At 39.2% G+C, this 24,216-nt stretch overlaps 3 protein-coding genes across 3 annotated transcripts in view; 2 read left to right on the plus strand and 1 right to left on the minus strand.

The window, feature by feature from the left end:
• The window catches only part of LOC138968928 (uncharacterized), a 73,881-nt gene extending 65,058 nt beyond the window's left edge, over nucleotides 1-8,823 (plus strand). Inside the window, exon 10 of the mRNA XM_070341603.1 lies at nucleotides 183-8,823. Within this exon, the coding sequence (XP_070197704.1) occupies nucleotides 183-302 (120 nt within the window). The 3' untranslated portion in view covers nucleotides 303-8,823. The remainder of the gene's footprint in view (nucleotides 1-182) is intronic.
• Nucleotides 1-24,216, minus strand: part of LOC138968931 (uncharacterized) — a 111,256-nt gene that overhangs the window by 81,046 nt on the left and 5,994 nt on the right. The gene's annotated exons all lie outside the window — the stretch shown is intronic.
• On the plus strand, nucleotides 13,155-20,290 carry LOC138968925 (uncharacterized). Its single transcript, XM_070341600.1, has 3 exons — nucleotides 13,155-13,545; nucleotides 14,663-14,786; nucleotides 15,264-20,290. Exons 1-3 carry the CDS (start codon nucleotides 13,419-13,421, stop codon nucleotides 16,555-16,557), a joined length of 1,545 nt encoding a protein of 514 aa, XP_070197701.1. The 5' UTR covers nucleotides 13,155-13,418; the 3' UTR covers nucleotides 16,558-20,290.

Here is a 24,216-nt window from a genome sequence, read left to right on the forward strand (position 1 = left end):
ATGCACACATACAGGCACAGTTCTTTGGTGTGAATTTACATATGTATAACACATTTTATTTCTGCTTTGCATTTGTATGTCTGTCTTCCATTTGTGTTAACCTTACTTCACTCTTTTTCCTTTCCTTTTCTTTTTTTAATGCAAATGCACAGCATGACAGTGGGTTTTGTTTCTGTTGACAGACTGCAGCGCCCAACAAAGACCTGCAGTCAGACCAGTGTCGTGGTTCAGCGACCTCAGGCAGAACGTCCAAGGTGATGAACCTCCTGAAGAACTTTGAGAACCTCCAGGGCGTCAGCTAGAAACAACAGACAACCGACAGTCATGCACCGGTTGTCAACGCAACGCAACTCAACTGAACACTTTCTGCTGAGTGGGATTCTTCTAGAAGACTATCGACTCGACTTGCTACTTCTGGAAAGTCAGAAAGACACTGTGCTACTTCTGAAAATAAAGAAAGACATTTTGCTACTTCTGCAAATAAAGAAAGTCATTTTGCTACTTCTGCAAAGAGAAAAAGATACACTGCTTCTTCTGCAAATAAAGAAACACATTTTGCTACTTCTGCAAATAAAGAAACACATTTTGCTACTTCTGCAGAAAGAGGAAGATGTTTCGCTACTTGTGCAAAGGACAACAGAGCAAAAGTTTCCTGTGCACGATTATATATAGCCATTGTCTTAAGTGAAACGACCTTCTGTGCTAGTCTGCTTCCACAGGCCAGGCCCTTGGTATCTGTTTACTGTGCCAGTTTCAAACATGCTAAGCTTCTGATCTTTTCAGATTGGCAATGGTTCATGTTCAAAGTGAGAGCTTCATGGTGCAGAGAGGTTGAGTTTGATGAGGAGTTCTGCTTTTTCTTCTTCTTCCTAATTGTAGGTCCACCATGGGGAATTCTTTAGTGAAGTGTCAGAGCATGCTTTCTGAATGGCCTGAACCGCCATAGGTTGAAAAATACCAGTGACACAAACAGCTTATGGAAAGAGTTTATTGTGCCATGTAATGCAGGCAACAAATGATGCTATCTTCTTCCATCAGCCGTTTCAGACTCTAGATACAAAATTTAAAAATTGCTTTTTTTTTCAAGACCATGCAGTTCTGTTTGATATCTATTTGAACAGCTTCTTGATTGAACATTTTGCACCCAAACTAGCTGGGCTATATATTGAAGATGTACATTTTGATTTTTTCAACAATTCCAAGCTCTGCAGTATTGTGACAGCGGATGTACACCTTGTTCCAGTGTACAGCATGAAGACGTCATCTTTGTGGGACCAAGTTGCAATGAGAACATGGTGGACTGCATGATGTTACATGCTACCTTTTCTTTAAACTTAGGACTAGTCTAGCTCATACACTTTTTTTGCGACATTCCTGTCTTTTTTTTTTTTTTTTTTTTTTACACTTGAAATACTTGCTATTCCCTTTTGCTCTCTTTTTTGGTACCAATTTGTGATTAAAGTATAATTGGCTTTTTTGGCTCAGGGTCCAGTATACAGCTGAAGCGATGGCACAATTGTTTAATTATGGCGTTCAAAGAACTGTGCTATATATGTGTTATATGTTCATTCCACCCTTCTTGCTCAGAACGGTAAGATCTGTGTTTGGCAATTTGCGCAAATGTCATTATTTTACCCTTTTTTTTTTTTTTTTTCCCCCCCCCTCTTCTTTTTTTATGATATATATACAAAGTTATCATAAAATGTTAAGAGTAAGATTTTATTTGCTAGGTTTTATGCACTAGCGCATAGCACTAATTTCTGATGCTAAGACCCTGCAGGAGTGAGTGTGTGCGATTTTTAGGGGAGAGATCGAGGGTGGTGGGGGAGGTGGGCGGTTTTTAACTGCATGTTTGCATGACATATATATGGACTGGGTGGCCGAGTGGTAACGCACTTGCGCTCGGAAGCGAGAGGTTGCGAGTTCGACCCTGGGTCGGGGCGTTAGCAATTTTCTCCCCCCCTTTCCTAACCTAGGTGGTGGGTTCAAGTGCTAGTCTTTCGGATGAGACGAAAAACCGAGGTCCCTTCGTGTACACTACATTGGGGTGTGCACGTTAAAGATCCCACGATTGACAAAAGGGTCTTTCCTGGCAAAATTGTATAGGCATAGATAAAAATGTCCACCAAAATACACGTGTGACTTGGAATAATAGGCCGTGAAAAGTAGGATATGCGCCGAAATGGCTGCGATCTGCTGGCCGATGTGAATGCGTGATGTATTGTGTAAAAAAAATTCCATCTCACACGGCATAAATAAATCCCTGCGCCTTGAATATGTGCGCAATATAAATTGCATAAAATAAAAGTAAAAAAATAAAAAAAATAAATCCCTGCGCTTAGAACTGTACCCACGAAATACGCGCGATATAAGCCTCATATCGATTGATTGATTGATATATTAATTTACAGTTCATAGGCCCCAATCCCTCCTCATCCTTCATACGCAAAATATCCCCAGTACTTGATTGTGAATGCGTGCTAAATACAGGCAGTGTTGCTGAAAAATTGTATTTTTTTTTTTTTTATTCTCTTTATTTTTTTTATTCTCTTTATTTATATAGCGCCTTATCCGAAGTTCAAAGCGCTTTATGCCGTGTGAGATGGAATTTTTTACACAATATATCACGCATTCACATCGACCAGCAAACCTCAAGCCTGTTAGGCGAATGTTCACCTTTCGCGGCCTTTATTCCAAGTCACACGGGTATTTGATGGACATTTTTATCTATGCCTATACAATTTTGCCAGGAAAGACCCTTTTGTCAATCGTGGGATCTTTAACGTGCACACCCCAATATAGTGTACACGAAGGGACCTCGGTTTTTTCGTCTCATCCGAAAGACTAGCACTTGAACCCACCATCTAGGTTAGGAAAGGGGGGAGAAAATAGCGGCCCGACCCAGGGTCGAACACGCAACCTCTCGATTCCGAGCGCAAGTGCGTTACCACTCGGCCACCCAGTCCCTTTTGCAGACTTAGCAGAAATGACCTGATGTTGAGAGGATATATGTAAATTACTACTGCGGCATTAGAAACGTTACAAAGGCTTGCTATGAAGTTTAGTGTACATGTACCGGCCAGTGCAGACAGAAATGGCCCAGTATTGTAATGTGTACAGTAGATGACATTCTAATAGTACACTAATTAGGCATGTATATATAAATATATATATGTACAGAATATGTGTGTACAAAGTTTTGACGTCATTCGTAATTGTACATAACCTGTATATATTTTAAGGAAATACATATTTTGTACAAACATGAATCCCTGTTCAGTTACTCGACTTCCCAATGAGGTTTAAAATCAGTACATCTTTCCTCTTCATTTCATGTGCCTTTGTTTCAAGTCCTCATTTTGTACTGCAAGGAGAGTGCGTTTACATATAAGCTGAAACAGTGAAAGCCTTATTATGATGCATCGTTCTGTGTGAAAAGAAACTAAGAATGAATGGGAAAGAATAATAATGGATAACAAACAAAAAGATATGGAGGTCATTAGAAATGTGTGTTTGAAGTTGTTTGACGCAATATTACTCTGCTACTTCCCCGTATTTCTTTCCCATTCATGCGTGCCGGTGTTTATTCATTCTTGGTTGTTTTTCTCTGTGGTCTTTTACGTGTGCCTGTATGTGTGTAATTTTGAAATAATTCTAGATTACTGGAGTTCTGTGACATTTTGTGTTGCTTATTTTTTTCTTTGCTTTTTTTTTCTTTAGTATTATTTACTGAAATTGCTGCTGAAAAAAAGAAGAAATCAGGAACAAATTACAGAAGAAACCTCACCCCAAACCCCATCGTTTCCCTTGCAGATTTTACTATGTTTTTATATCTATCAGGGTTACATTTCACCATTTTTGCAATACTACGTCATACTTGCACTAGTACTGAACCAGTTTATAGCCTTTAGGTATACAGTAGCTGAGAACTTATTCTTAATTGATACTGTTTTTGTTCTGATGAAATCTCATGTCTGATATGACGGGTGCTGTGGTGTGGTGGTAAAACGTCGGCCTCTTAATCGGAAGGTCGAGGGTTCGAATCCCGGCCGCGGCCGCCTGGTGGGTTAAGTGTGGAGATTTTTCCGATCTCCCAGGTCAACTTATGTGCAGACCTGCTATAGTGGCTTATCCCCCTTCGTGTGTACACGCAAGCGCAAGACCAAGTGCGCACGGAAAAGATCCTGTAATCCATGTCAGAGTTCGGTGGGTTATAGAAACACGAAAATACCCAGCATGCTTCCTCCGAAAGCGGCGTATGGTTGCCTAAATGGCGGGGGAAAAACGGTTAAAATTCCACTCGTGCAAAAACACGAGTCAACGTGGGAGTCTAAGCCCATGAACGAAGAAGAAGAAGAGAGATGTCTGATATCTTATATTTACTGGTATATAGATACAGCCGCACTTGCCTAAACGAAACACGGCTAAGCAAAAAACTCGGATATCTGAAACCAAAACCAATTCCCCGCCAGACCCCCCTCTTTGTACAGTAAGACTTTTTCTAATTCGGATAAGCCAAACTCTGTCAAAAAATAGCTAACTCAAACACGGACATTCTGTTTCTCCTTTTACCCTTGTTAAGTGTTTCTTGTATAGAATATAGTCAATGTTTGTAAAGATTTTAGTCAAGCAGTATGTAAGAAATGTTAAGTCCTTTGTACTGAAAACTTGCATTCTCCCAGTAAGGTCATATATTGTACTACGTTGCAAGCCCCTGGAGCAATTTTTTGATTAGTGCTTTTGTGAACAAGAAACAATTAACAAGTGGCTCTATTCCATCTCCCCCCTTTCCTCGTCGCGATATAACCTTGAACGGTTGAAAACGACGTTAAACACCAAATAAAGAAAGAAAGAAAAAGAAAATCTCAAACGTGATTTTGACAGATAAGCCAAACTCTAAACACTGTCAGAGAGACTGTTTGTGTTTTTTTGCTTGAAAAACACGTCGGGAAGATAAACATATTTCGTCACGGCTCTAATTATCCTACGGAAACGAACACGTCGCCTGTTTTTGAGTATGCGGGGAAACTGATGACGTGTAGAAGGAAGAGATCTTTGTGAAGAGCAAATCTACCTGAGGAATGTATGTGCTCATTTTGAGCGAGTGGTGAAGATCAAACCACAATAAACATGCAGCGAAACAAAACATTTGCCTACAATCTATGTTTACGGAGATTTGATCTTGATTTATGACCACAGAGACAAATTGTCTAAATTTGTTTCTTTTCTTTCTTTAATGGAGAGGGTTTCATTAAACATTTCATTTATTATGATTTATTTGGAATCCTTTTAACAAAAGCGTAGTTGCTTGTGGAATCTTTGGTTTTGTTTCTGTGATGTGTCACTGTTTTCACCATTTATTTTTACAGTTGGCTTTGAGGTATTAATAAAGTGCCCACTGAAGAAAGCACTTGTAACTTGTCACTGTTTTGATCTTATTCATTTAAACACACACACACACACACACACACACACACACACACACACACACACACACACACACACACACACACCACGCACACAGAGAGAGAGAGAGAGAGAGAGAGAGACGAGAGAGAGAGAAACATTCCAAGTGATTTTACAACTTATCCTGAAAAAAACTCGCTTAAGCCGAACTGCAGGGTAATTTCTCTGGAAAGGTTTGGCTTATCCGAACTCGGATATGCACAAACTCAGCTAAGCGAAACGATTTTTCATTCCCCGGGCGAGTTCGGCTTAAGCGTGTTTGACTGTATATGGTTTGATGAGAATACTTTCTGTCTTTGATACAATTATTGAAATCAAATCATACCAAGTTCCTTTTTTATGTGAATACAGGTAAATGCTTAATTTGTATACAGCTGAAGTGCTTAATGCCAACACATTGCACACAGGAGAGCATTTGAAATTGATTGATAATGCATGAACTGATGAAAGATTTAGTTTACATCAGTTCAGTTTCAGTAAAGTTGCTCATATGTGTTTTGTGTACTACTATGTCTGATTTGCTGGTAAAAGCATGCATGAGAATCCCCCCCCCCCTCCCCCCCTCCTTCCGGCCCGGCGATGTTCTATTCTGTCTCTTTATGATCTTGTAGAATTGTGGGACCAGTGACATAAGTCTGAGCAAAGGAAATTATTAGACCAGGCTCTGTTGGGGTTTGACATTTACAGAAAATTGTAAATGTATGTAAAAATCTGATGTCTCACACCAGTACAATGGAACCCCCAATTTAAGAATTCCTCCATTTTAAGACCTTGCTTTTTCAACTTTTCTGTTCATATTCTCTGTAAATTTACCTCCATTTTAAGACCTTGCTTTTTCAACTTTTCTGTTCATATTCTCTGTAAATTTACCTCCATTTTAAGACCTTGCTTTTTCAAATTTTCTGTTCATATTCTCTGTAAATTTACCTCCATTTTAAGACCTTGCTTTTTCAACTTTTCTGTTCATATTCTCTGTAAATTTACCTCCATTTTAAGACCTTGCTTTTTCAAATTTTCTGTTCATATTCTCTGTAAATTTACCTCCATTTTAAGACCTTGCTTTTTCAAATTTTCTGTTCATATTCTCTGTAAATTTACCTCCATTTTAAGACCTTGCTTTTTCAAATTTTCTGTTCATATTCTCTGTAAATTTACCTCCATTTTAAGACCTTGCTTTTTCAACTTTTCTGTTCATATTCTCTGTAAATTTACCTCCATTTTAAGACCTTGCTTTTTCAACTTTTCTGTTCATATTCTCTGTAAATTTACCTCCATTTTAAGACCTTGCTTTTTCAAATTTTCTGTTCATATTCTCTGTAAATTTACCTCCATTTTAATAAAGACTCCCTCCTTTTTAGACCTGCTTTCTCATATTTGTGAAGGTCTTTAAAACGGGGTTCCCCTGTACATGCAGAGAAAAGTGCTGAGTGCAGCCTTCTGATGGAGTGGTCCTATAGACAGCTTATAGACACCTTTTACTCACAGCTTATATATACACAGATTTAACGAACGGCATGAGATATTGTGAAGTGCTTTTGGTTTTCTTTTGATCGGCATGGGGCAAACGGTCATGAACTAGATCTGTTTGCGATCAGTTATTATGCTCACTGTTACTGCACAAAGGTAAATGATTCTGGATACATGTATATATATGCTGGACCATTCATGTAAATACATTGTAGTATACCGGTACATATTTAAACATATGTAGATGTAAATTCTAGTATGAATGTGTTTTATGTGTTCTATAAGTCTGCCTATGTTTAAATCTACAAACCCGTGTTCAGATGTATTTCCTTTTGTCATTGTATTGTATCTGTCATGCTAATACGTACATACACAAACATATTATGCCTGATACATGTATTGGTATAGAAGTACAATTGGATATTGTGATTGTGTCTTTGAAGAATACTGTGTTCGCCTGTTTGAATCAAAGCCTCGATCTAGCTCGTACACAGGGATGGCGTTTGGCGTCAGCATTCAGTGAAACAAATACATTTATTTTAAATTGCTGCAAACAGTTTCATCATTTTTGCAGACCTGTTCAATTTGCTCATGTTGTGGGGAAGGTGACAGCAAGGGCTGCATTAAAACTTGCAAGTTCAGAAACTTTTTTTATGTTCATTTTGGCAGTTTTCCAAAAAAAACTAAGTGCTTGTAATTTAATATTATTGATATCCTTGTGTATGACAGAGCTTGATGACTGATGTACATGAATGACTTGATTGATCTGGGTGATTTGGGCGTGTATGCTGGTGTGTGCATGTCAATGTGTGTGTGTGTGTGTGTGTGTTTAACAACATTCCTCTTTACTGGCTTCAAAACAAACTTCGAACTATTTCTTTACGATAAAATATTTGGAACCACGTACACTATAACATTTCAATGTGAGATGTATGTAAATATATGTGTCTTTTAACCAGGTACATATATGGAACTGTCTGTTTTAGTTAGAACCTATGTTGGTGTTTATTTATGTTTTAATCAGTTAGCAATACACTGTATTTAAAAAAAAGTTTTGAGTGATTTTCTTAATTTAGCAAGAATTCTATTATGAATGAACCATTCCAATGAACACTTTGTTTCCTTTGTCATTCTCTCTCTCTCTCTCTCTCTCTCTCTCTCTCTCTCTCTCTCTCTCTCTCTCTCTCTCTCTCTCTCTCTCTCTCTCTCTCTCTCTCTCTCTCTCTCTCTCTCTCTCTCTCTCATATAAATGTTTTGTCCGTTTAATGAAAGTGTGTTTGCAGGGCCAGAAATTGAAGTGTATATGAGGTCAGAAACTCTAATGTTGAAATAGAGAATTAATGAATGTATTTCATTCTTCCTTTCATTGTTTGTATAAGTATTCTTTTCTTTATGTTTTTTCCAGATAGACAGTCTGCTGTAGGTTTTATTGTTAATATCATTTTAACATTTTCCACATTCCATATGTTGTTGTTTTATTCTTTTCTTAACGTGATTATGTAGGAGGTATAACCAAGTTGTAGATTAAAAGATGTCAATTTTCCTTTCAAATATATTTTCTTCCATATATTCAGTACAGTTAGAAGTGTAGAAAATAAATCATGATACTGCCAAAATGCAATTGTTGATTTCCTATTCAGAAATTTGTTTTCATCCACTGAAACAGTCCACCTGTATTACTATGTATTTTCTGCTGCAAAATGAATGTACTGTATATGTGTACCTTTGTAGATGTACAAATATTGTATGGACTGTACATGTATGATTTTACTGAAATATTAACTTTCCTTGCTGTCTTTGTTACCATCAATCAGAATTTGAGTTGTGGTAAAACATATTCTGTCTTCTGCTTCGTAAAGAGATGGCATCAATAAAGCTTTTGAATAATAATTGACATGCTGACACATTCTTTGCTCTCTCTCTCTCTCTCTCTCTCTCTCTCTCTCTCTCTCTCTCTCTCTCTCTCTCTCTCTCTCTCTCTCTCTCTCTCTCTCTCTCTCTCTCTCTCTCTCTCTCCGAGTCTCTCTCCGAGTCTCTCTCTCTCTCTGCGTATGTGCGTGTGCATGCATACTCTTGTGCGTGTGTGTGTGTATGTGTGTGTGTGTTTGAAAGGTGCAGACTAAGCAGTCAGGAATTTTCAGCAGCAAAAAAGGATTTAGCTGGCTTCAAACAGCACATTGCTTAATTCAAGTCATCACAAACATGTATGTGATACATGTATGACGGATTGACACAGACAAGTAAACCCCCACCCTAAAAAAAACAAAAAAACAGGAGAGTATGGCCACTATACTCTTTGGTTTCGCACTTGTAACTGAATGTAGGCTCTAACCTGTTATACCAAAAAAATGTTTAAAGGAATAAAGGAGGAAATAACAAAGATATAGAGAGGAAAACATAATGTGTAAAAACTACCCTCTGGTATCTCTTGGACATGGATTAAAACACACACACACACACACACGCGCGCACACACACACGCACGCACGCACGGTTCCCCCCCCCCACACACACACACACACACATATACACACACGAAAATAAATGTTAAAACATTAGGAGAGGGGGAGGGGGGGGGGTGTAGATGGGAGGTAATCCATGCCAGTTATCACAAAACCAAGATCAGGGGAGAGCACTCCACATCATTTGCTGCACTTCCGATTTTCAATGTTTTGGTCTGCTGATAAGGCCCTGCAATAAGATGTTCTAGCTATCGATTTATCATTTCAGATGTGACGAAGGCCCACAGGGATCGTTAAATATGCAAGCGTTGTAATAGGGGATCATCTTGCGGAAACAGTGCATCTAGGCCGCTTATATTTTGACCACAAACAAGATGGACAAGTCGACCACTTTATGTAGCTAGGTCAGGCCATTTTTAATTTTTTTTCAAAATAGGCATATATATATATCATTGGAAAGGTATTTTAAAGACAAAGACAACGGTAGTAATTAAATTAAAATAGGTCAATTAGGTAACGAGCTACATAGATTTGAAAACGGCACCCGTCAAGTAGGGTGGGGTCAAAAGTTAGCCCTCTGCATTAATCGGTTTTAAACACTACTTGTACCCAATGACTGGGGTCAAAGTGAGCTTTTATATATACCATTAGAAAGGTCTTTTAAAGACAAATATTGTGGAAGCAATTACATTTCCATAGGTCAATTAGGTAACGAGCTACATGGATTTGAATAGAGTAACTGTTTAAGAAATGTGTGGTCAAACTTTAGCTTTCGGTACTATTCATTTTAAAACACAAAAGGCACAATAATTTTGATAAAAAAATAAAAAAATGTTCAAAGTACTAATGACAATACGTAAAATATCATTATGTCTACTGAGTAGCATGCTATTGCTAAACATTGATGTATTTTTCTTTTAATGCAATACCATTGAATCTAGAAATGGAGAAAATTAATTTCTTTAAAACTAAAAGTTAGAACATCACAAATTGAGAAAAAAATCACACTGGATAAATTGTATTGCCTGTTATTCCCAAAGAAATGTAAATCACAAGTTTACCTCTAGCTCTACATTAATTTTACTCAACACCAATAGTATGTATGTATGTATGTATGTATGTATGTATGTATGTATGTATGTAGGTATGTATGTAGGCATGTATGCATGTGTATTGGTGTGTCGGTGTGTCGGTGTGTCAGGTGTGCAAGAAAAAAGGGTATTTTTATATCATGGGTTTTATGAATTTTCTTCTTTTATTCTTTTATAGTTATTAATTAATGACCTATATGTGCTGATGACTAATTTAATTTCCTTTGTTGGATCAATAAAATGTTATGAGTTATGAGTTATGAGTTAGTTTGAAAAGTGCAAATTCAGATTAAATCATTGTTTTAAAATCATGCCCAGGGCATTTTTCTCTGAAACAAAATATGTCATTGTTTTAAACTTGGGGAAAAAAATGCTTCTATGTTAAAAGCAAAGAAATAAAAAAGGAATTAAAAATTAATAAATATATAAATAAAAAGAGAAAGAAAACATGCAGCATGCAAATCATATTTTGTGGTGTGACATCAACATGTCACTGTCTCATTCTAAGCAGGTATAGGTACACATAAAAAGAAGGCACATACATGAGTCCAACAGTGACAGTGCAAAAATCCACACAAGAAAGAACACACCATAAAAACAATAATAGTAGCATTAAAGGGGCAATAATTATGTAAAACAAACTCCTTTCATTTACATCTTCTAAAAAGATCTATTTTTTTACTATGTGTACTTCTTTTCCATCTTTAATCTGTAATCCATGTCATATATACAAAGGTTACAGCAGGCCTCAAATCTACTGAGTAGAAGTGGACAGTGTGTCAGTCTTTAGACATTGTCACAAAATGATTGTCATTTCTTTTGGCGGACTAGTGATTTACAACAACAAAATAAATAAATAAATACATAAATAAATAGGTACAATTAAGAAATATCATTAAAAAAAATGTGCCATACTATTGTTTTTACAAGCTTAGTCGAGATGGCGTTTACCGGTAATTTCTGGTATTTTACCGATTGAGATTCGCCAATACCGATAATAAAATGGGTGCTCGGTCAGACGTACCGATTGTTAATTATTTTGACCGGGGGGAAAAGAAATAGTGGAGAGAAAAATCCTTTATAAAGAATCCATGGTCAGTAAGAGAGAGAGAGAGAGAGAGAGAGAGAGAGAGAGAGAGAGAGAGAGAGAGAGAGAGAGAGAGAGAGAGAGAGAGACTCGCATGGCTTATTGTGCCATTGTCTCATGGAAAACAAACTGATGAGGCTTGGTGTCACAAGGTCGTGTTAACGAAACGTCAAAAATGAAGAATGCTAAAGCCGGCATGCGATTATACTGAAAAATCACCTACGCACACCAGATCCGCTCTTTGCTCACATATATATTTGAGGTCAGTACTATCTTAACCATGAAGCAAAGATCATTGCTGTTGTTTCTGCCTCCAAGAGGTCAGAAAAGGCCCTTGTCATACACTGAAACTGAAACTGCTTCACGGCCGAAACTGAAAGTGCTTCACGGCCTAGTACGTCAACCGCCTGATGATGCTACGATGGCATAGCAAGTCACTCGGTGATTTTGACATCGGCTCTGCGCGTCAACACTTTTTTGACAACCAGGGGGGAATAACCCAAATTTATTCCACAGAAAACGTCTGCGTGTCGATGGCATTGAGAAACATTGATTTAGTCATTGTTTGCCTTTGACTGGTTGCATTGGCAGGTTGACTGATTTTCGTGAGAGCATTGTGGTCAGCTCATGATGTCATACCGGTTTGAAAGATATCTAGCAGTAGCGCGATCACTGAATATAAGCTCTTTACAAATTTTAAAATAAAAATAATATTAAAAAACAACAACATGAACATGCAATTTCCCCAACTGGCCAAGTAGCTAGAACTATCAAGCCAATTATTCTCACTAACACTCCCTCAGCCGGCTCAAGTGAGAAATTGCACAATCACTCATGAACAAGCAAGTACATGTTTACATTTTAACACCAAGTTTGTCAATAATAGTTGATAAAATTAAGTTAACTTTTCTTACAAGAGAAATCGAAAGTAACGAGGGGCGGTAACGAAGACGTGATCAGGGGCGGCTACTCTATGATCTTCAACAATGGCGCCAGATCACGAACACCCCTGTGTCAAAACTACCCATGGAGGCACTAGGAGAAAGCAAATATTGTCATAGTTTCTGGTTTAAATAAGAGATAAATGGCTTAACTATCGATTGACACCCGCTCAAAAATGGCCATATTCACCTAACCAGCGATATTGACCGCCAAAGTGACCCTTGAGTTTGAGAAGCTCGCAGAAATTCTAAAAAAAAAAAAAAAAAATGTTACCAAGTCTCACCGTCAGCTTTAGCCATTTTCTGGAACCTTGTCACATGATATGCATACATTATGTTCATTAAACCACATGATCGAGGCAATTTTGCAACGTCACCCAAATCGAGGTCGCCGGAACCGAAAGTAACTATTTTCCGCTCGGTAGGATTTTTCAGAGGAGAATAATGGCACGAATTCGTCATCTAAGTGAGTAATGTGGCATATCAACGGAAAATAAAAGAACTAATCTCTCCAATGAGGTACATTATATACTATTTTACGATCTGTAAGTTGTCTTTAAGAGGCGTCAAAGATTCAATGTTTACATAGGTGACGACGTAAGACTTCCGCTGACTGACTTCCGTTGACCTCGCTACTTTATGATTTACAGAAAAAAAACTACTGACATGCTTGACTGGTTTATTCTGTGAGACTGACAATTTTTTTCTACGCGTGTGTGATCAAAGCAGACGTGATTTTGTCGGGCTCTTCTAACATTGACAGTTGTTGTACGTCGCAAAAGTGTCTTTGGTCGTGCCAACTGGATGACATGTAAAATACATGCAACCTGCGCACAAAATTTAGAAAGTTTCACTTTCCGTGGTTCTTCTATTTAAAGAGTGAGGCTGCATAAAATCAGGAGCAATGGGCAACTGGTGGAGTGGCACACAGCAGCCTCCCAAAATTCGTTATGACGTCGTGCTGCCAACTTCTTGTCGCGCATGGGAACTGCTGTACAGTGGAGATATCAACACCTGGGATGCCGTGGCATGTACGTACGTTACGGTTGTGACCAGACAAAATCTGTATTGAAAACACAGACAGATAGAAACGCACTAACACACACATGCACGCAAACACACACACAAGCAAACACACACACACACAAAGCCTTTTTTTTAATTGTTTTTGTTTTAGCTCTATTATTACCCATTTGCTGTACCTGTGCTTGAGCGGATACTTTTTTACATTTAGTCAAGTTTTGACTAAATTTGTATTAACATAGAGGGGGAATCGAAACGAGGGTCGTGGTACATGGTGTATGTGTGTGTGTGTGTGTGTGTGTGTGTGTGCGTGCGTGCGTGTGTGTAGAGCGATTCAGACCAAACTACTGGACCGATCTTTATGAAATTTTCCATGAGAGTTCCTGGGATTGATATCCCCGAACGTTTTTTTCATTTTTTTGATAAATGTCTTTGATGACGTCATATCCGGCTTTTCGTGAAAGTTGAGGCGGCACTGTCACGCTCTCATTTTTCAACCAAATTGGTTGAAATTTTGGTCAAGTAATCTTCGACGAAGCCCGGACTTTGGTATTGCATTTCAGCTTGGTGGCTTAAAAATTAATTAATGACTTTGGTCATTAAAAATCTGAAAATTGTAAAAAAATTATTTTTTTTATAAAATGATTTATTCTCCATCATTTTCTGATTACAAAAACATATAAATATGTTATATTTGGATTAAAAACAAGCTCTGAAAATTAAAAATATAAAAATTATTATCAAAATTAAATTGTCGAAATCAATTTAAAAACACCTTCATCTTATTCCTTGTCGGTTCCTGATTCCAAAAACATATAGATATGATATGTTTGGATTAAAAACACGCTCAGAAAGTTAAAACGAAGATAGGTACAGAAAAGTGTGCTATCCTTCTCAGCGCAAGTACTACCCCGCTCTTCTTGTCAATTTCACTGCCTTTGCCATGAGCGGTGGACTGACGATGCTACGAGTATACGGTCTTGCTGAAAAATTGCATTGCGTTCCGTTTCATTCTGTGAGTTCGACAGCTACTTGACTAAATGTTGTATTTTCGCCTTACGCGACTTGTTATAGTTTCAGTTGAGTCTAAGATTTATAACATAAATTTTCATGTTTCCGTTTCAGCTCGCTATGGTATGGATAAGTATGCCTACTCCTGTGGCCTGGCCAGCTGTGACCGGGAAGCTGTGTGTCTACGTTATGTCAAGGCTGCCCTCAAATCAGACAACCACACTATAGCCATTGAAAGGTATATTTGTAATTTTAATTACAGAAAATGTTGACACAGCATGTAAGTTTATGTCCTTGCTGGTGCCCAAATAAACATAATGTACATTATCTGTGTATACACACCATACATTAATTACAGTAACATTCAGTTATTATATTCACACACACATTCACTTGAACACACACACATACACACTTGCACATATGCGCACACACACACACACACACACACACACACACACACACACACACACACACTCACAGATGACTGTGACATCAGAGGGTTTTACTGGCTAGATTTTGGAATAATTGGCATCACAAATAAAACGTGTTCAGACACGCACACACACACACACACATACACATAAATACAGACATCCCCTTATTTCTAGTCATCGTAAATGAGCTCTATGTCCTTACCTGATAGGCAGTCAGGTTACACATGTAGTCAGTGAAAATGGAACAACGTACAGGTAACTTATTTGACCATGTGCAGGTATAAAGCTCCCACCGTCCATATTCCCGTTTCAACTTGCCCAGACATCAAGCCACTGCTGTCAACGGGATTCAGACTGAACGAAGTGGCGGCCGCCCAAAGACGACAACTTCTGCTCCTAGTCATGCACGAGGCGAGGGACTTCATCAGCCAGCTAGCGTTTCCTGTCATCCAGTTGGGAGATGAAGGAAATGACAGTGACCGCAAGAAAGAGTCTGAGAAACCAAAGCTCCTGCGACGTCTCAGCAGCAAAAAGGACAGAGGGGATGGGAAGAGTTCCAACAAGAGAAGGTTTTCAAGTTCTAGCGTGGATGGTAAGAAGCCGAAAGATGAGACGCTGACTAAAAGTGCCAGTGACGGTAAGGTTTTGACAGAAAAAGTGAAGCCAAGGTGTGTAGGAGTCATCCGGCCCCCACGTAAAGATATGACGATCATAAGCTGCCACATATCGCCCGACCTCTCTGAGACGGGCATTATGTTTTATTCCCTGTCACCGACCACAAAAGTGTTTTGTTACACGCTTCACTGCTACTCCAATGTCAGTCTGTGCAATGAGAACAGCTCAGAGCGTGATCTGAAAGCAGAGCCTCAACAGAAAGGTGCTTGCAAGTTACCGGAAGAGAGAACAACACCAAACTTGCTGCGTTCAGTCAAGCTGAGTCGCGAGGTACAACCCTACTTCGCCTACGACCCACGTTACGGGTCATCGCGCATTGCTGTGGCCAACTACGAGTGTCGAGATGAAAGCATAGTGCATGAACTGGTAGTGCTATGTCTGGAGAGGACACGAGGCGCTGCGCAAAAGGAAGCCACGGTGGTAAAACGTGGGAAACTTTCCCTCCCGGCTTTGTTTGGAAACAGTCGCTTCAACCTCCTCTACAGTAAAGACGGCGAGCTGATCATTCTACAGAAGCTGACTGACGATCGCTTTGGCGTCACCTCCTTCTGCGACATCTACATCTTCCACGCGGACGACCTGACGCTCATCAAGTACATGACTGCAGCGCTGCCGGGCCTCTTCCACATATGCAAAGTCAGCTATGAGCCTGTCTTTTCCCGCTGCGGCAGTTTCATGAGGATCTTAAACCACCGTGTATCCAACGGAGATGATGATGATAACGAGGAGGGGGTGGAGTACACCATGGTGAATGTGTACCAGCTGCCCCGCTCGCTCAACCTCATGAGCCAGTGTCGGAGAGTCATTCTGCAGCAAATAACAGCGTGTCGCTCAGTGGAGTTGCTCCCCTTGCCTCACAGGCTCAAAGACTACCTCAAGTTTGGACCTATTTACTGACTGGGGAACTTTAGTTTGCAGATTCTTGAACTTTTTCCCTCTGCTTCTGCTTCTGTTTACCGTAGGTGGACCTATTTGCTGACTGTGGGAAACTTTAGGTTGCAGAAACTGCAACTTTGTCCCTCTGTTTCTGCTTCCTTTTAGGCTTTGGTATCTGCCTGTTTTGTCTACTTTCTCATTCTCAGAGTTGTTTGAGGAAGGTCTGTAGTTCCTCTTGTGGCAGAACAGGTTTTACCTAGCATTTGCATTGACATGAAAATCTGTAACTTGTATGTTTCATTGATGATATTTGGTTAATAGTGTGGTCTGGGTGGCCGAGTGGTAACGCACTTCCGCTCGGAAGCGAGAGGTTGCGAGTTCGACCCTGGGTCAGGGCGTTAGCAATTTTCTCCCCCCTTTCCTAACCTAGGTGGTGGGTTCAAGTGCTGGTCTTTCGGATGAGACGATAAACCGAGGTCCCTTTGTGTACACTACATTGGGGTATGCACGTTAAAGATCCCACGATTGACAAAAGGGTCTTTCCTGGCAAAATTGTATAGGCGTAGATAAAAATGTCCACCAAAATACCCGTGTGACTTGGAATAATAGGCCGTGAAAGGTGGATGCAGCGCCTATAGGCTGTTAATCTACTGGCCGATGTGAATGCGTGATATATTGTGTAAAAAATTCCATCTCACACGGCATACCCGCTTTGAACTTCGGATAAGGCGCTATATAAATACCCGTTATTATTATAATATATTATTTCTGCTGGACAGGATACAGTGGTCAATACTTGTTTTGCAAGAGAAGAGTGCACTTTATTATTTTATTTATTAGTTGTGATTTTTCTTTTTATAGCTGGTCATGTTATACTTATTTTTGATGTTGTACTGTTGTTGGCAGAAGATGCAATCTACTAGGAACTGCATTTAAATATTTCATAGTTGATAGATTACTGTTACTATCAACACATTTTGAACATACTTAAATCACTTTACCAGATAACTGTGGGCATTAATAACTACAGTAAAACCTGCGAGCAAAGGACGCTCTTGGGGAGCCTTGCCACTGTCCTTTGTAGCAAGGTGTCCTTTCTTATGAATATGAATGCGCCAACATAAAAAAAACAAGTCGCGTAAGCCGAAAATACAACATTTAGTCAAGTAGCTGTCGAACTCACAGAATGAAACTGAACGCAATGCAACGCAGCAAGACCGTATACTCGTAGCATCGTCAGTCCACCGCTCATGGCAAAGGCAGTGAAATTGACAAGAAGAGCGGGGTAGTAGTTGCGCTGAGAAGGATAACACGCTTTTCTGTACCTCTCTTCGTTTTAACTTTCTGAGCGTGTTTTCAATCCAAACATATCATATCTATATGTTTTTGGAATCAGGAACCGACAAGGAATAAGATGAAAGTGTTTTTAAATTGATTTCGAAAATTTAATTTTGATCATAATTTTTATATTTTTAATTTTCAGAGCTTGTTTTTAATCCAAATATAACATATTTATATGTTTTTAGAATCAGAAAATGATGGAGAATAAGATGAACGTAAATTTGGATCGTTTTATTAAAAAAATATTTTTTTTACAATTTTCAGATTTTTAATGACCAAAGTCATTAATTAATTTTTAAGCCACCAAGCTGAAATGCAATACCGAAGTCCGGGCTTCATCGGAGATTACTTGACCAAAATTTCAACCAATTTGGTTGAAAAATGAGAGCGTGACAGTGCCGTCTCAACTTTCACGAAAAACCGGATATGACGTCATCAAAGACATTTATCAAAAAAATGAAAAAAACGTCTGAGGATATCATACCCAGAAACTCTCATGTCAAATTTCATAAAGATCGGTCCAGTAGTTTAGTCTGAATCACTCTACACACACACACAGACAGACAGACACACACACATACACCACGACCCTCGTCTCGATTCCCCCCTCCATGTTAAAACATTTAGTCAAAACTTGACTAAATGTAAAAACAGTCACTGATTCTTTTTTGCCACAGTGATTATTAAAACTCAAAGTTTTGAAGCCCTCAAGTTTTGTTTTTGTTCAAAGAAAAGGAGAGACAGAGAGAGACAGAGAGAGAGGTGCAATCGGTTTCTTATCTGAAGCAATGGGCCATTCACTGGAAGATTCTTTGATCGAGCTGTTGAAAACCACTCGAAGAGTTCTTCGTTCAACTCATCATAGGTTGTTTTTCTTCTCTTAACACATTTTGCCGTCGATCTGGCACCGGAGTCCCGCTGACTGAGAATTTGTGTTCGATCAGCTTTTATGTTGGAAATTTGATTTTTGTATATGATTTTCTGTGCTTTGGGAGTATACCATGATATTGCAATTTATTACCAATTCAGTGCCCCATTACCATATGACTTTTTGACCAATCAGGACGGATTCTAGGTGACCTGTTAAATGTTATAACGTTCAGGCAGGGACCCTTTTTGTTTATCAAGCTAAAAATTGACAAAACAAAGTAAAAATTTAAATCAACAAGATCAGCGTGATTTATTCTACAGAATGACACTTCAAAGGCTGTCAGATAATACTCTCTTTATCTAAAAAAAATACCGATAAGCGAGTTTTGTCGGTGGGTGCTTTAGGGAACAGCAAGGTACCGCCCATGTGAAATGCCGACCCGCTCACTTGAAATCTAAATTACCTAAGTTCGAAAAATCAAGTGAAATTGCGTCACTCGCGTTCCGTCAAATGTATCTTTACGTCATTTCCCATCCATCTTGAGTCGGTTCGAAATTTGTCGCTCTCTATTCAACAAGAAAAAGCGAAGCAACCGAAACGCATGTTGAACATGGTTTATCTTGTGAGATTGTTGTGTGTCAAACGCATTTGATCTGTGAATATTCATCACGTCAGCAGTATTATTACTCTGATTGGCTGACCCAGGTCACGAGAATTCTTTGACTGACAGGCATAATCAGGTAGGAGCGCTCAAGTTCCCATTGCGGCTGTTCTGTCTAATTCGCGGGGTCGCTTCGAAATTTGTTTTGGTCGAATTAAACAGTAATAAAACCGTTATTTCTAATATGCGGACTGTTAGCAAATGATATCAGTCATGTCTCACAAACGATATCAGCATTCGCCTGAAAGGCTCATGCTTGATATCTTTTTTCTCGACATGCCTGTTATCATTTGCTAACAGTCAGCATATTAGAAACTAGATGAATACCCGCTTCGCCGGGAAGAAGTAGAGCCAAATACCCGGCTTCGCCAGGTACCCGGCAAAGCCGGGTGAGTGGCGCACCGTACGCGATTGACGCCACACGAAGGAAGAGAGATAAACGCGCAAAACACTGGAGAAGATAAGGAAGAGTAATACCCGGCTTCGCCGGGATGAAAGCGTTGTGGACAGTGACCTCCTAAAAATAGTAACGGGAATATGGATTGAGCGTTGTGGACAGTGACCTTCTAAATATAGTAACGGGAATATGGATTGACGCCACACGAAGGAAGGGAGATAAACGCAAAACACTGGAGAAGATAAGGAAGAGTTACTGGGAATGGATCTGGGAAGATGAACAGAAAAAACAAAATCGGTTCAGCGCTGTGCGCTGAGAGCACGTGTTGAAAATTCTCATCGACCAGGTTGTGTCCGGGGTCTACCTGAATATGCTCACCAAATTTGAAGCAGATCCATCGAGAACTTTGGCCGTGCATCGCGAACACACACACACACACACACACAGACAGACACAAGCCGTATATATATATATATATATATATATATATTACCCGGCAAAGCGGGTAATCATCTAGTATATATATATATATATATATATATATATATATATATATACTAGATGATTACCCGCTTTGCCGGGTACCGGCTTCGCCGGGAAGAAGTAGAGCCGAATACCAGGCTGCGCCTGGGACCCGCACTGTGTTCCATTTGAGGTACTCTCTGCTCCAGGCTGGCACCAGCTAAAAATAACCGGCAGTACCACTCTCCTCCCGCCTATTTACCCTTTCCTTCCCCATTTCCCTCCTACCCCGCCCCAGCATTGTATCCACAGTGGCGCCTGACAGACGACTCTTTCTTTGTCTGCAGCTAGCGTGGCCCAGCTCTCAGCTCTGTTACCAGCTGCTCGTGTTGATAAGGATCTGTAGCTCGCGCGCTCTAGAGAGATAGCAGAGCCTAAAAAACTGAGAACGTTTTCTGCACTGTTCAGAATGCGTGTTTTCAGCACGGCACAATATATAAGACGGCAGAAGACAACACAGTAAACAAAACATCCTAAATGTGCCACAATAAAAGAACACAAAATAATGAAAGATAAAGACCAAGGTAATCCCCAAGTACATACACATATATATATACAACACTTTACGAAATATATACAAACAGTAGAGTATATCGAAATATATACAAACAGTAGAGTATATCGTATTTACATACATATTATGCCAAGGACTACTAGTAAAAGTCATTGATGGTGCGCATGTAAAATTTGTTTTGCGTTTATATAATTATAAAATTCAAAATAGTGTAGATATAAAATTCAAAATAGTGTAGATAATGTCAGTAACATATAAGAAAGAAAAAAGATCTTACGGCAATACATGTTCATGAAAATTGTTAGCTGCATGTGAATAAAACAAAAAAGCTTACCTCACGGCCCTCCTATACAAGTCTCACAAACTTGTATATATATATAATATACCACAGGAGAAAAAAAAATAGCTCGCGCGCGCTCACCCAAATCCGCTCGAAGTGCCACATGATATTAGCCCCAGACAACACATAGGCGGATAATACATGTATGTCAATCGTATGAAACAAAACATGCCACAATTTACAAGACAGAAAAAAGGCTAAATGAGAGAATTAAAAAAGGTGTTTGCTCTTCAAGTAAATAATTATACCACACCTTACAGATCTGAAAAACACATGTATGCTACAGTTAAATAAACAGGAAACCCAACATCCGAAAGCACGGCACAATCTATAAGAGGACAGAAGACAACACAGTAAACAAAACATCATAATCAATGTGTCACAATAAAAGAACACAAAATATTGGAAAAAAAGACAAAGGTAATCCCTAAGTACACTGATATACATGTACAACACTTTACAAAATATATATACAAACAACAGAGTATATACAGTCGTATTTAAAAACATATTATAGGCATGCGTATGGTGCGCATGTGAAATTTGTTTTGCGTTTATATAATTCAAAATAGTGCAATTAATGCCTGTAATATAAAAGAAAGAAAAAACGGTCTTTCAATACATGTTCATGCAAATTGTTAGCTGCATGTGAAGAAAACAAAAAGCCTACCTGACGTCCACTCCTACGGTAATCCAATAGCAGCACACAAGTCGATTTGAAAGTTTTTCAACACAGTTTTTCACTCGTATTGTTCTCACAAACTTGTATATATACCACAGGAAACAAAACTCGTCGATCCGACGACAATTTAACGTTTGTTTCAATACAAAAAACAGAACAGATGAAATGCACTAGAGTCGAGTGCCTGTTCCAAACGGTGCATGCACTGATTAGGCGCGTGGATTAACGAAACAAAACTGCTCCAAACTCAAACACAAAAACAGCCTAAAAAACTTATTCTCACTCTATGACACAGTTTAGACTAAGTACTTACTGACGGCAACATCAGAAACACAGTCGGTCGTTGGTATAAACATTGAGCGTGGTTACAAAATGGTATACAATGCGCACGTTCTGATTCTTGGAAGTACAACAAAGAACGACCTGCCGGTAGATTCGATAGCAGTATTACTTCAAAATCAAACAAACCGAATCCCTTCCGGAACTCTAGTTTGCACATACACAAAGCCTGAATATCCGAGTAACAATATACACAAGATGACGGTAATCCAACGTTCAAGTCACGCAAACCAGTCCATTTCATACCAAGAAACACGTATTTTTTCACACTGGCCCACACGCTGTACAGTTCCAGAGTACAATGAACAAGGGCTTTGTGCGGCTGGCATTTCCCCGCGAAACTAAAGAGGTCACCGCCAGCGCAGGGTAGGCTATTTATGGCCTGCTTGCTCCAAGCTGCCTGCCGCTGACATAGCATAACTCGCCGCAGCAGTGAAATAGTGTGCCCGGCTTTGCCGGGTGTACGCCGGCTTTGCCGGCGCACGAAGGAAAGGAGATAAACGCGCAAAACACTGGAGACCTTCTAAAAATAGTAACGTGCAGTGACCTTCTAAAAATAGTAACGTAGTAACGGGAATATGAATTGACGCCACACGGAGGAAGGGAGATAATCGCGGCTGAAAACACTGGAGAAGATAAGGAAGAGTTACTGGTAGTGGATCCCGACCAAAAAAACCAAAATCGGTTCAGCGCGCACAGCGCTGCGCACTGAGAGCACGTGTTGAAATATCTCATCGATGAGGTTGTGTCCGGGGTGTAGCTGAATACGGTGTCCAAATTTGAAAAAGATCCACCGAGAACTTTGGCCGTGCATCACGAACAGACAGACAGACAGACACTAGTCATATATATATATATAGATAGATAACTCATAATAATTATTTCATGGCATTTGATTTGTACTAATGTGTATTACTATCAGGGCTTTTGATTTTAATTGAATGACATCTATACAACTTCATGATTCAGTAGAAATTGACACAGAAATGGGTCATATTTTTGTGCTATTTGTAAAGGGCATTTTCTTGGAGACGGTGTCATTTTTAGCAATGCATTTTGGTCTCTAGGTTTTGTCATCTTACTAATTCTTTGTATGGCAAAATGTGATTGGCTTCATTGCTGCACGTGTGGTTATGAGGTTTTTGGCAGAGTGTTTTGCCTACTGATGCAAAGATTGTGAAATTTTGGTGAACCAAAGAAAACAAAGTGTGCTAGGATGCCAAACCTCCTAGATTGGGCATTTAATCTGAAGCAAAATCAAACTGACACCTTGTAAGATAGGTGTATTTTATTTGGACATTTTTGGTCCTTTTGTATACTTAATGAATGTCCAGAATGCCGATTTTTGAACGCTGCACTGAGGAGGTTAATTTTTAATTACATGTATATCAATTAAAGCTTGCAATAAAACCTTTCACTTTGACCAAATGACAAAAATAACACTTTCCATGCTGTGATGTGTAGTCAAACATTGGTGGGTGATGTTGTTGACATTTTGAAGGAAAGCATTGTGTTTTGAACTAAATTAACAGCTTGGCAATTATTCTAATTATTGTTGTTATGTTTCCCATATTTTATGAGTATTGATTGTAATCAGATCTCAGTAATCATTAACTGTAGATTGCAGAAATTAGGCTATTTGGTGATTGGTGGAAGGGATATGTGTGTGTGTGTGTGTGTGTGTGTGTGTGTGTGTGTGTGTGTGTGTGTGTGTGTGTGTGTGTGTTGCTAGAGGAGAAGTTATAGTCACTCTCACATAATCAAGAGTTGAAGTTGTTGGTTACGTTGAATCTCATGCTATTCGGCATTTTCTCCTCAACTAAGGCATGTGTATATGGGTACATGGCAATGCATGTGTGCAAGTGTGTTAGGTCGGCCTAAGTGTGTGTGTGTGTGTGTGTGTGTGTGTGTGTGTGTGTGTGTGTGTGTGTGTGTGTGTGTGCATGGTGTGTGTGTGTGTGTGTGTGTCAGTGCGATGTTACATTGTAACATTGTATCACTATAGACCAAGAG

This window comes from Littorina saxatilis, linkage group LG6 (genome assembly GCF_037325665.1).
Source record: "Littorina saxatilis isolate snail1 linkage group LG6, US_GU_Lsax_2.0, whole genome shotgun sequence".
Classification (NCBI taxonomy): Eukaryota; Metazoa; Mollusca; class Gastropoda; order Littorinimorpha; family Littorinidae; genus Littorina; species Littorina saxatilis.